The sequence below is a fragment of the Anopheles maculipalpis genome, chromosome 2RL, assembly GCF_943734695.1.
Source record: "Anopheles maculipalpis chromosome 2RL, idAnoMacuDA_375_x, whole genome shotgun sequence".
In the NCBI taxonomy this organism is placed as follows: Eukaryota; Metazoa; Arthropoda; class Insecta; order Diptera; family Culicidae; genus Anopheles; species Anopheles maculipalpis.
The window spans coordinates 2,059,818-2,073,711 of record NC_064871.1 but is presented as its reverse complement, the minus strand read 5'-3'; the positions used below and the strand labels follow the sequence as shown (position 1 = coordinate 2,073,711).

The 13,894-nt window shown below is 46.4% G+C and overlaps 3 protein-coding genes across 3 annotated transcripts in view; 2 read left to right on the top strand and 1 right to left on the bottom strand.

Annotated features, from left to right (window-relative positions):
* Positions 1 to 13,894, top strand: part of LOC126558456 (glycerophosphodiester phosphodiesterase 1) — a 357,972-nt gene that overhangs the window by 11,853 nt on the left and 332,225 nt on the right. The window lies entirely within an intron of this gene.
* Positions 274 to 1,267, bottom strand: LOC126558801 (trypsin alpha-3-like). The gene is made up of 3 exons (XM_050214870.1): positions 965 to 1,267; positions 551 to 894; positions 274 to 466 (listed from the first exon to the last, which is right to left on the bottom strand). Exons 1-3 carry the CDS (start codon positions 1,265 to 1,267, stop codon positions 274 to 276), a joined length of 840 nt encoding a protein of 279 aa, XP_050070827.1.
* Positions 2,481 to 7,659, top strand: LOC126559967 (transmembrane protease serine 9-like). The gene is made up of 11 exons (XM_050216128.1): positions 2,481 to 3,010; positions 3,086 to 3,186; positions 3,255 to 3,443; positions 5,144 to 5,564; positions 5,628 to 5,728; positions 5,800 to 5,986; positions 6,232 to 6,310; positions 6,639 to 6,898; positions 6,975 to 7,205; positions 7,271 to 7,374; positions 7,467 to 7,659. The coding sequence occupies exons 1-11, from the start codon at positions 2,486 to 2,488 to the stop codon at positions 7,657 to 7,659; spliced, it is 2,391 nt and encodes a 796-aa protein (XP_050072085.1). The 5' UTR covers positions 2,481 to 2,485.

Here is a 13,894-nt window from a genome sequence, read left to right as displayed (position 1 = left end):
AATTAATTGTTAAGTAACTGTTATTTCCAACGGAGCACAATCCAAAATCTTTTTCACTCCATGTTCCCCTAGAATTGTTTGCTCAAATGTACGAATGCCTGCGACAACAGCTTGTAGCGAAATCTACCAACTTCAAGGTGAACCCATCGCGCCACGTGTCTGCCTATGGTACACGAACCCAGAAATTAATGTATGACACAAATCTCACACGAATTATATCGCTACAATATATTGTAATCTTTACAAGAGTCGTGCGCCAGTACCGGACGCAACTTACACACCGCTTTTCTCTCGGATAAACTTGCGAATATCGTCGTTACCGATGTAGGTGTAAATGCCTGGATATTCGCTTCCGCAACGATCCGCACCCCAGGATACTAGTCCAATTTGTACGCCATCCTGCACGAGTGGGCCACCGCTGTCTCCGTTGCACGAATCACGCCCCGGATGTCCGGCACAGATGGCACTGGAAAAAAAGGTAGGGAAACAAGGAAAGGTTTAAAAGACGATCGTCCAATTCGCGTGAGACTTTGCATCGAAGATCACTTACGTTCGCACGATTTGTACGGGGCGCCACTTGGTCACGCACTTTGAATAGCTAGTAATGGGAATGTTAACCGTACGCAGCGTAGGCGCCAAGTTTTCATCCTGAGCAGTTAAACCCCAGCCGCTAACGGTAGCAATGCTGTTTACGCGCAATTTGTAGGCTTCGGTAGCAATGGGAATAATTGCCAGTCCGGGATGATCCAGGAAGGAGGTGGTGATACGAATAATGGCAACATCGTTGAGGTAAGTCTTTTGCACGAATCCAGCGTGGGTTGTGACCTTTTCTACTTGGAACACAATGCCGTTGGGATCATCCGTCCGTTCAACGGCTCCAGCAAGAAGTGACAGCTGCAACGAAGGGACAAAAGGGTTATTAGTTCCTTCAACAAAGCGATTCCGATTACGACGCGTTACTAACCCGGGACACTTCGGACGGTGGCGACTGACAGTGGGCGGCCGACAGTGCATGCTTGGTAGAAATGATCGATGCTCCGCAGATGTGGTAACCACTGTCACGCAAAGACAGCAGGTAGGGCAAAGGTTCGGTCAGCTCCGTACCGCCGACGATGCGGCCACTGAATTTCTTCTCATTGTTTTTGTTCGTGTCCATCTCCACACGTCTCTGGCGAGAGGCCCATACGGACTGCTCATCCTCACTCCACGCTCCGGCGATACACAGCGATAGCAGCAACAGTGCTGGCCCCATCTTGAACGACACCATCTTTCAGACAAATGGCACTAAACTGGTTAGCCGGACTGATGGGATGCGTGAAATATAGAACCTCGGAAGGCTGATGACAAAACACATTCCGTGTTAGAACAGCTGGTATTGGCTGTATTGAGGTACGTGACGAAACATAAATGGAGTCTTCCGCGTTGCAGAGGGTATGTTTGTTATTATTCCAAAAGGAAACAGATTTAGGATGGTAACGCTTAGCAAACGAAACCTAGCACATGCTTTACTTGTTTGCCGGAGTGAAGCACATTTAAAAAGGAAGTATGTGTTGGGGGAGATAATTAATAACAAACTATGTGGAGTATGTGGAGCGATCGTCAAAAAATTTAACCTTCTAGATTGTAGAGTATAGTATCCGCTTAGCCACGAAATCGTGAACCAAGTTCCATGTACTGTTGCAGCTTTGAAAGAACCATAGAACGTATCAATCTTGCTCCGGTACAAACACCTCCCAGATGATTTATCTAAACAGTTGTTTGGTAAAATAGATGTCTCTATGACTCATCTATGTGATATCTAATGAGAGCAGTATTACTGGCCATAGTAGCGGAAACCAGGATTGTCAAACTTGATTTAAACATTCAATGGCTCACAAGTAGAGTGTCTTGATCAGCCGCCCGCTCCTTTTATCAACGGTGATACTGAATAAATGCTGAAGCACGGTAGTTCTGGCAATTGTGTTGCATGAACTGGCAATATTCTCCAAGGCTTATAAACCCTTAAGTCTGCTAACGTAATAGCATGATAAACTCTGTACATGTGTTAGGGGCGTATCACTCCCATACCGGTTCCTTACAGACTCATGGACGCAAATGCTTCATTCATAGTATTACCGCGACTTGAACCTTACCGGAAAACTGGCTTAAAGATTGACCTTGGAGATGGGACGCGCAAAGCGTGGCGATCGACGGTGGTGGAGTCGACTAAGCTTTTATGTTGGGTTTTTGTTTTGATATCGATGACTGATCAATGGTAACTAAATTGGGCAACGTGTGAAACTGTTTTCGCTAAGCACATCCGATAACTGCTAATCGCACGTAATGAGTTTCTTGATAAGCACACCTTAAGGTGACAGTGGTAGACGTAAGGGCGAATGCTGCATGAATTTATCACCGTAGTCCAGCTGATTGGGGTGCGAGTTTTTGGGGTATAAAAGTAGAAGAAATTTTCCGGACGGACAGTAGTCGATTGGGAAAGACAAACATGAAGGCAATCGTAGTGTTGGCATTGTGCGTGGCCGCCGTGGCGGCACTGACCGAGGAGGAGGTTTGGCTGCAGTACAACCGCCGCATGCCGGGAGAGTACTACACCAAGGGCTTGCCGGACAGCCCGCCGTTCCAGGGAAGAATCGTTGGCGGAGTTGAAGCCGACATTGCCAACTATCCGTACCAGCTGTCGCTGCGCCGTGTGTCGCACAGCTGCGGTGCGTCCGTGATCGCGGAGCGATGGGCACTGTCCGCCGCTCACTGCACCTTCCCACTGCCGGCACCAACCGCCATCACGCTGCAGGGCGGCAGCTCGAACCGTCAGCAGGGTGGTGTGATCTTCGCGGTGGACCAGATCGTCAATCACCCGAACTACGATGACTTCAATCTGCGCAACGATGTGTGCGTGCTGCACACCACCACCGTTCTGTCTGGTCTGCACATTTCCCCGATTGCTTTGGATGCTGCTGGCGTTGAACATGTTCCCGGTTCCCGTGCCGTTCTCAGCGGCTGGGGTCTTGATGTAAGTGGCCCGTGATGGGAGGTTTCCATGGAGAAGGTTTGACGTATCTTTTTCATTTTACGTTTCCACTTCCAGGACGATCGCGTGCTCCCAGTCATGCTCCGCCGTATCGATATTCCGGTGGTTGATCAGGTTTATTGTGTTTCTCGGTGGGATCCGGGATGGGTTACCGATGAGTAAGTAGTCTAGCACCCAATATGTATCAGATGACCAATTTACTAAGCAACGCACAATCTATTCACAGCATGCTCTGCGCCAGCGAACCCGGCCGTGATGCGTGCAACGGTGATAGCGGTGGCCCGCTGGTTGTGGGAGGACACCAAATCGGTATTGTCTCGTGGGGCGATAGCCAGTGCGTCGCTACCCGTCCGGGAGTGTTTGCTCGTGTCGCATTCCCATTGATCCGCAACTGGATAACCCAGGTTACCGGTGTGTAAAGGAATATGAGCGCGAAATAAGTTTTATATTAAAACAATGAAAATCTTGTATGTAAAATAATACTTATGGTTTTGTTCTTAAGAATGAATAAGAAAGAAAACATGTCAATGGTACTACGCCTCGGTTTTAAGTGCTTCTTTTGTTTACATCGATCGTGGCTTTAATTTCTTGGAATCCAATAAGATTACATAAGCTATAAATCGGTTAGATGACATTGCAGTTAAAAACACAGTGACACAGTTTATTGTTTTATGGCTCGATGGGCTTGCCCTTATCAGACGCAACAATTGCGTCATTGTTATGCCAGTAATCCATTTTTCTTTATGACTATGTAATTTACTTTTGGAGCGATATTATGTGATCAGGAAATTTGAAGGTAGCTCGGCAGTGTTGTCCCTTGGCGAGCCCTCTCAATCCCTTCATCGCTCGATACTTTAAACATGGACTCGTTGTGACCCATTTCTACACGCTACATCCAAACAATTTGGCCTTGATTGTTTATATTTTGGTGGCCAAACAACCGTTATCGGTCAAGGTGTGACTACTGTAGCTTGTGTGTTCTATTTTCTAAGACAATCAATGTTATGTACCGAAGGCTCGGTGTAATGTGAGATGTGAATCAAAACCGAACGATTCATACTTGTCCATACTTGTTCGATCAATAATTCTTACAAATAGTCTACAGCACTTCGATCATAATTCTGTTGGTGCGGTCCGGTGGTAGAGATCTAGGTCTTCAAACGGAAGGAAAGGGGTTCAAATCCCATTCGCGCACCGGTCTCTCGTAGTGAGAAAATGACAATAAAACTACGTGGCTATCAGCAAATCTAGTAAGTCAATCGATGCTCAGCTTGACCTAGAAGCCAAGTAGAATAAGAATAAGAGGAACTTCGATTTTCAGTCGAGTAAGATTTAGATCACCTTTTTAAGTGTTGCTTTATATTGCTTATCTACGTATTTTCCTCTTCTTCATGGCTTAACAACCTCTAAGGTCACGCCGGCCATCGATATGGCTTACTAGACTTTGCCGATACCACGATGTTGGATAGTTCGATAGTTCCTAACTATGGGGGGTTTAGATGGAATTTGGACTTCGGTCCTGCCGTTTGAAAACCGGCACCGATGCCGAAAAAAAAAAACCGGGCCGCCCCTACGTAGTTTCGTTGGTTTAATGGTGCTGGTCTTCACATGGTAGAACCAAATATCCAATCCTGTACGAATGTATGGAAACAAGTTTGGATTTCCCTCTTCGCTTGGATGTCATCGTTAATGGTTTTAGCGGGAAGCGGATTTCAAATACCCGGATTTCCTATTCATCCGGGAAATTTTTTATCGTCCAAAAGCTTAGTTTATCTACCAAGATGATGGAAATTAGGTTTGGAAAGTACTGTGGCTAACAGTAATTTGATAAGTCCTTCGCCAAATATAACATTTTGTTTGATAATCCATTATTATCTTCATTTTACTCGATGTATTATCAAGCGGCTGCGGCTTAGATTGGCACGCGGCAAGTCTAATTTCGATAGTAATCTGTAAAACCGTATAAATACAATCCTTCCACCCGATCGTGTTACAGTCATACGTGGCTACAGCCCGCAGGATGAAGCACCTTTTCGCTCTGACATTAGTGTTCGCGTCAGTCCTAGCTAATGCGCTAGGATACACCCATCGCCATATGCCAGGTGCATACCATAGCTTGGGTTTGCCTGTGCAACCACCACACCTTGGACGGATTGTTGGAGGAGTCGATGCAAACATTGCCGACTATCCGTACCAGCTTTCGTTGCGCCGATTTGATGACCATTTCTGCGGGGCCTCCGTCATTGCTGCTCGTTGGGCTCTGTCCGCCGCTCACTGCACGTTCCCAACGCCGGCAGCAAGCTCGGTGCAACTGCGGGGAGGCACTGCTAATCGAGCGGCAGGTGGCATTATCTTCAACGTGGAGGAAATCATCAACCACCCGAACTACGATGATTGGACGGTGGAATTCGACGTGTGCGTGTTGCGTACCACGACAGACCTTAGCGGAGTGAACATTGTACCGATTGCGTTGGATCCGTCCGGTGCAACGCATGCACCAGGATCGCGAGCAGTTCTCAGCGGCTGGGGTCTCAATGTAAGCCAAGGGAAGCAATGATCGGTTGCAGGAAAAGGCTTTAATCTCACTTTTGTTTTCCAGGATGTCGGAGTTTCACCATTCATTCTGCAACGTATTGATATTCCGATCGTTTCCGATGCGCAGTGTGCTAATGATTGGCCAACTGGATGGGTTACTCCGGAGTAAGTTTGAGACGAAAGATACGGCCAAGGACAATGGTTAATGGGTTCTGGGTTTGGAATCCTTCTTTCAGCATGATTTGCGCTAGCGAAGCTGGACGTGATGCGTGCAACGGTGATAGCGGTGGCCCACTCGTTGTGGGTGGACAGCAAATCGGTATTGTTTCGTGGGGAGATCCGAACTGTCAAGGATCGCCACCAGGCGTTTTCGCGCGAGTTGCTTTCCCAACTATTCGTAGCTTCATTCTGGACACTACTGGCGTCTAAGGGCTTGAGAGAGTGTTTGCAAGGCTCGTTGCAATGGTAATAAAATGAAATACAGCAAAAACTAAATCATTTTGTTTTGTTTTCGTTGCGTTTTAAAAACATTGCTTATCGAATGCTTTACTTACTGTCAGGGCTATATTTGACGGTAATTTTATAAGAATAACGTCTCAGAAGAGACTTTATTTCACGATCGGATACTTGAATCGTGGCTGCACTGATCTCACGTCTTCCTTTTGCAGGTGTGCTTTCTGGTCGTCACTCCGACGATATGCCTTTATCGGGCTGACCCGTGTATTTCTACTGAGCCACATAGGGAGCGTAGGAATCATGTAGTGGTTGTTGCATGTTGCGATGTGCGTATAGTTCGCAATGCGATACTTGTACCGGTGACAGGCGCCTGATTGCAGTATGATAGTGTCAACTAAAGAAATTGGCAGGAGTCACTGTAAGACAGCGGGCGAACAATGATTGAGTAGACGGGTACGGTTAGATGCGTCAGTGAAAAAAATGCATCTCGTTCATCCGGCATGCATGACCTATAAATATCTGGCCCGGTCAGACGGTTAGCACTTAGAGCAAACGGTCGGGTCTGTAGGTGCAGTGATGAAACTTGTTGTAGTAATTTGTGTGGTGGCCGTGGCCGTAGTTAGTGCACAAGATGTAGAAGGCAAGCAGTTTAATCGACGCATGCTACCGGAAGGTGCACAGGAAATCGACGACCGTCAGGTGGGAGGCGTTGGTTCGCTGAAAAAGATCGTCGGTGGCACATCGGTAAGCATCGAAACGCACTCGTACCAGCTGTCTCTGCGTAATTACGACTACCACATTTGCGGTGCATCGATCATATCGAGCGTTTGGGCGTTGACTGCTGCTCATTGTCTGTACCCCAATCCGGACCCCAAAACAGTGAGTGTTTCTTCAGGGTTTTTGTGTGTATGTGCGTTTGTGTGAATAGAACTAAACGAAACTATTTGGCCTCAAGATATCGCTACGAGCTGGAACGAGCAATCAGTCGATCGGTGGCCGTATCTACAATGCATCGCTCATCATCATTCACCCAATGTACAACCCGAGCACGATGGATAACGATGTGGCAGTGATTCGTGTGGATTCTTACATGATTGGACCGAACATCGGATTCATTGGACTAGTCCCGCTAGGATATGAGCCGATGGCTGGAGTTCGTGCCATCGTCACTGGATGGGGTCGTCAGGTAGGTCATGAGACGAACGTGGAACACCTCAAGCTGACAGTATTACCAATGTTTACACCTTGCAGAGCGACGAATCGAAACAATCGACGACACTGGCCGGAGTGGAAATCCCCATCGTAGATAAGGTAGACTGCATGAATCAGTGGAGCGGCGTTCAGGTGACCCCACAGTGCGTATCTCGCTCGCGAGCCTATCGAGTCGCTTATCGAGTGGTAAGCTATTGCTGGGCTAACTATTCACGGCTATTCTTTTTTTTTGCAGAATGATCTGTGCCGGAGAGTTTGGCAAGGACTCGTGTAACGGTGACAGCGGCGGTCCGCTAGTTTCCGGTGGCCGTCAGATCGGTATCGTGTCGTGGGGATCGACCAAATGTGGTGGCCCGCTAGCGGCTATCTACACCAACCTGGGCAATGCGGCCATTCGCACCTTTATCAGCTCGACGACGGGCATCTGAGATTGATGATGGTGTGTGTATGAACGTATAGAGCAAAATAAATGTGTCGCCGCATTGAATAATCATTATCAGGCTTGATATCGTTGCAATGTTCGGGGTCGTTGTTCCAAGATTGTTTGGGTGTTTCGGGCAGACGGCTGTAATATCAGTTTATGAGCTGTTGTTTAACATTCGAAAATAAATCACGCTTTTACTGAAAGCTTCAAGGGAAATATGTATGCTTTATATGAAGAGCTTATGCCAAAAGCTCAGTGAGCTTTTTAAGGAAAAGTCTATTTTGGGGACGAAGATGATGAATGGAAGAAAAATTGGAACATTTGGAATTTTAATTTAATGAATGAATACTAATTTCAAAAGACAGCACGCGATTATTTGTTTGCTAAATAGTCAACCATAAACAGACATTTGTAAGACTTAACGATAGTTCAGTCGAACGATAAAGCTTGAAACTCACTGTGATGGACTGTATGTGAATTTTGCCAATTTATTATACAACACCAAAGAGATGATGTACCAAGAAAAGAGTCCACGTCCACCATATTCGTTACATCCACCGAATATTCATCTTGCACACGACTGACATATTGCAGTCGCTTTCTGGAAACCAAGAAAGAAAAAAAGAAACATCTTCACCATCCGAAAAATAAAACCCTTATCGAATTCGGAAGCGTAGTCAAACGTGTGTCCGGCATCACGATTGAATGTCTTTCGGTTCGTTTGTTGAGCAGAATATGCTGGAATAGATGTTGATGATAATCCATGCCGGAAACTGTGATGGAACCATCGGCTTAAAGTAGTGCGCATCATATGAATATGGAACAGGTTCGTTCGGTTGTGGTAACAGAAAATAATTCTTGTTTTTATTTTGATGAAGTTGTGATGTATTGGAGGTGCTGATATATTGCTTTCTTTAGATTAGGCGCGAAGCAAATTCCGTTAGAATGTAATGAAGGTTGATAATTCAGTCATCTAACAGACTTTATGTAGGAGCGTTGTTTGGACAGAGCATAACTGGATAGGATTCGCATGATATGCATGCGTGTAATGCTCGAAGGTGTCCACTGTCCACTGAGGATCGATCGGCATGAAAACCACCAGCTTGCTCGAGACAGGAATCCACCCAGATCGCATATCAAACGTCAAAGTTGAATGCTGTCTCTCTAGCGCCCTTAGCCGAGCCGGCTTCATAGTGCATTGGAATTGCTAACGAACGGTTGCCCAACGAGGCGTATGATGGTCACATCACCAGAAAATCGTATGCAACAAAATAAAAATCAAAATTCATCTTCTTCTTTCACCGGGCTGTCGTTGTTCAGAGACGAAGCAACGCTTGTGCGACGTCATGAAAGTGACAACATAAAAAAGGGGTGTTCCATCGCGGATGTCAGGCCAGTGTAAGCCAGCTACACCAGATGCAGGGCCCATATCATCATCATCAGCAGCAGCAGGAGTAGGATGGGAGTTTTCATATTTTTTCACCAACTACAACCAAGCTACAACCGTTGGTCGGAAGTCTTGAACAACATGGTACCGATGGCATGATGAAAATGAAGTGGAAAATGTACATTATCTCACCCGGATAGACACGAAGCACCACCGTGGGTCCGTTGCCTGCCTGCCGTGATTGTGGTTAGTTTAGAGATGGGTTTAAAAATGATGACATGGTTATGAGCAGCGCCACACACGGTTCGGTACGATGAGCTCTAGCCGCGAACCGGCGCTTCTGACATTTGATGCATTAATTAAACATTGTTGTCGGTGTACAGTGTAGACATCGTGTAGCAAACGGAGGGCATTATGTATAGGATTGTAACAATGCGCCTCGTAAATGAAGCCTTCAAGTCATGCGCTTATCTCTCTACGGGAAGTGGACCGCGGTATGCGAACATGCACAATCCATTAGAAACGAGTTAAGGATTCGCTTTAAGGCGAAGCGAATCAATCGTCAACTTTAATGCGCTATAATGGCTGGTAAAAAGGCACTGGTTATTTAACACTGTTTTCTTCAAAACAGATTCTCACATTAAATGTATTATGAAGTGAAGGATACGTTTATACTCACTCACACACGCGTACGAACGAGAGGCATCACAAGCATCCAGTACGACAAACGCACGTGGAGAGATACTAATGTCATTTAATTTTACGACTCTACCCAAAGCACCTTGATTGCAAATTGATAATTACCCAGCAACCAAGTGGCCATAGCAGGAAGGATCAAACCGGGAGCCCACTAAGGGATAGTCAGGCCATGGCCGTGTTTACTGTCCTGCTGGCCACCCTTTTTCAGACCCAAAGATAAACCGGGTGTGGTGGATTTGGTCAAGGTACTGTAGCTGATTCGGCAACGCTTGTTGAATACTAATGTTGGTGCACCCGCTAACTACACACCAGGGGCAGAATCATTGCCATGGGTCACCAGCAATTCTGGATGCTGCTTCTGCTGCTGCCTGTGCTGCTACTTGAACTATTATCCCGGCTCAGGTGGCAATGAAGCAAACTTGCTGTACCGAGGACCGTTCTCGCACACCTTCCCATCCGGGCGGCAGGTTTAAACATCATAAAACGGGAGCTTACAAGCGAGGGTTTAAGCTAAGCGTGTGGTAATTGTGATTTAATTATTCAAGGGCATGTGGAAAAAAAACGCTACGCTTCAACACCCGCAGAAGCTTTAGGACTTTAGGTCAGGGGAATTAAGGTGGCATGAATTCGGCCGAAGCGAGATTAATAAGGACTTTTAAGGTTTGGATAAGGATGTTGATGCTTTTTAAAGCTATCCGATAACGAACTCGCACAGAAAGTTGGCCGTTTTGCAATCTGTTTGCCAAGCTGAAAACCAGAAAAGGGTGTAAAGCAGTGTCCTAACCATCAAAAGATTAGCTTCGGTAGCGCAAACTTGGATGACAGGATTAAAAGCTTTTCGTTTTTTTTTATTGGTGGTCTCTCTCTCTCTTCCTCGGTTTGCACAGTTTTGCATCCTTGTAAACATTCTTTGGAGCAAATTTAACGCGAGAAGTGAATGGCAAGAATCACACGATACACCTATTCAGATATCTCCTTATGCATGTAATCAGTGGCTGTGGTATGCATTTGTAGCCTCACACATGGCTGTGGGTTGCACGAGAAGTAGCACCTCCGGCACCGGGGCTAGAAAGATGGTTCGTTTGCGTTGCGAAAGAAGCCGGAGCCGAAGAAGAAGATGATAAAAAAATCTCGATCTTCCCTCAGACACACTTACATCCACAAATCCCTGCTGGATCGTGCTGATAAAGTGCATAGCATGTGCACGGTGTGGCATGTTTGTAAGATAGGCAAAATCCGACACCGCTTCTTATGCTGCATCCCTGCCCGACGGCCCGGCTTTCTGCAAAACCGGATGTTTCTTGGTCCGCATTCAAGCATTACTATTGTGGCTTTCTGCCGGAGGATACCCGAGGACATCCGAAGACACACGCGGGTGGGGAATCGCTGGAGGCCTGCAGCAAAGATACGCTTGTTGTACAACTGTTGTATCGTTGGTTTATGCAATCAGTTCAAGTGCCCACTCGACGCTGCGCTCAGCAAAACCCGTGTGCTGCAAAACCGTGGATGCATGTGAATGTAAAAGCGGAAAGAATTATTCACCTTCGCCCAGCCGGCAGACGCTGGGAAGCAGCAAAACGAAGGCGTTGCGGGCAGAAGGAAGGTCTTTGAATACAACTACATTTTCTTGTAGTCTTCGTGTTCTTGAGAGGGGTTGTTTTTTCTTCTACTTTTTTTCGTTGTTGTTGCTGGAAGCTGTGATAGGCTGTACAGATGCCGGATTTGGCCGAGCGCGCGAGACAGACACGAACGAAAGAGGACTGCTGGCTGGTTTGGATGGCCGGAAATTAGCGTCACCCTTCGTTAGTCAGCTCCCAGTGCATTCCCGGAGATGTGAAAGAGAGAGAGAGATGAGCAGGGAACCGTAGATGTGTCGAGAAGCTATGCAATTTAGATGTGTAGGTTTTTGCTGTTGCGGTGCTACTGCTGCTGTTGACGGAGTATGATTTAAGTGGATTATGCTGACAGAAGCTGAACCATGATTGTTATTTTCCACTAACTGTGGAACGGAGGTGCTGCAAGACTTGTTTGGCTGCGGCCCTGAATGCAATCCTCATTCGGATTCTATGTCATTTATATGTAGAATAGGGAGCTTTTTGGGGTGCAATTTTGTAGCTTTCATGGCTTCTTTCATGTCCCCGACAGCCTGTGTGTGTATGTGTGTGTGTGTGTGTGTGTGTGGGGGGGGGGGGGGTTCGCTCTTGCTACAGATTTTTGAAGATATCGGAATACAGCGTCGAAAAGGTCTCTTTAACTGTTGAAGAGACACAGCTTTGACACGTGTTAGTAATTGGTTCCATTCCGTAAAAAGTAAAAGCTCCTCGAAGAATCTCTGCACCCGAAACAACGTGCTGCCCACGGACGTTCGCCTCGTCAGTTCGCCATTGAATCGCGCTTTTATTTTACCTACTCACCTGGAATATTGAATGGTAGACACCATTATAGTTCCTGTTCCCCGGATGATACCGCTCGCACCCATGGGAGGATAATGGCGGAAGGCAATAATTCATTTGGAAGTTTTGGAGGAGTTTGCCGTTGGAGTGTTTGCCGTGCAGCGGGCAGAGCGCAGAGACAAGTGTACGACCGTGGACGACAGCGACCGTCAAGATCCAAATCCTGTCGGTATCAATCAAACCGAAGTGAGAGGGAATCGATATGATGGCTTATGAAATAAATTACTCGTCGATGTCTTTGCAGTATCTCCCGGCATCCGTGCACCCAACGCCCGTGCACCCACCCCGACAAACGAGCGACGAGTCGGGGCAAAAAGTTTCTTTGATGACAAGTGGATTTTAGGTTGATTTATTTCGCCCGGCAGAGAAATTCGCACAGGGCAAGGTAAGGACGAAGGCATCCCCAAGTTCGATTCCGATATCCTGAAAGGGAGCGGAGCAAAAACGGAGCGCACCATGCCTTCTGTCCGTGCCAGTCAATGAAGCCGTTCGAATGAAAAGCTTTCGGAGCGACGGAGCATTTTGTTGTCGATATTTCTCTCTGTGGATCTTGCAGTTTCAGCAAATGGTTGGCAAAAGTTTGTTTGCTCTGGTGCGAGGGATGCGAGTGGTAAGGAATTTTTCAAACTAGGCGGACGTGAGGGGAAAATTATGATTTGTGTGATTGGTTTGGAGAGTTCTCCTGTAAATTGTGATGGACTTTTGATTTGCGTGGATAATCCATTGACATTTGTGAAAGTGTTTGTGATTTATGTTGGCGTGGTTCGGTGTTCGGAGTGGTCGCCGTGATGGATGTTGGAATTCGCGTTACGGATCGGCTCCAAGACGCTCGTCTGATGTTAAAGCAAACCTCTTTCAATAGAGATAAGCTTCTAAATAGAAAATCCGGTTTTGTCCGGTACACAAAGAACGGCCGTGGTTGATATGGAAAAGCACACACACACACAAACACACATCCATGTGCTTGATTTGATTGCAATCCATTGTGAAACATGTACATTGAATATTGTATTTATGTAAAATTAAAAATGAGACAGAATTGCAAACAAGGTTTTGGTTGGGGCATAGAGTTTCGCAGAACCGTGTTAGTATGCAAACCGTAAATCGAGCATTTTTCATAAACTCTGCGTGTGTGTGTGTGTCTGTGTGTACAAAGGAAAATTAATCATACGAAAGAAATTCATCTTTTGTGAGGTTTATGCCTTTCCCGGGATGATCTTGTTAGACAGACACAATGACTTATGATGTGACTTATGTTTGCATCGTACATGAAACAGGCACGAGCGCTTGCCATGTGGCGATGTGGACTTCACCACGCCAAAAATCTTTCAAATTAACCCTGGCAGCAAGAAAGAAGCAGCATTGTGTTTCGTCAATGTTGTCCCGGTTGTGATACGAGCGGAGGATTTCCACGAAATCAGGCAAACGAATGCTGTACATCTCTTGCGATACTTGCGTAATTTGCTGTGAGGTGGATTTGCAGCAGTGCGGTTGTCTGCAAGCAACCGCTCGGGCGGAGGATCTGTTTCAATTTATTTTTATTGACGTAATTGTGTGCAATTTGGAAGGATTCTTCATCATGCTGCGCTTTTGACATTTTAACACGGTGCTTAACAAAATCGCAGCAACCGTCAAGCTGTGTTTGGTCGGAGAAATGTCCCATCGAAGGCTGGAAATATTGTACAGGCGATACAGATGCG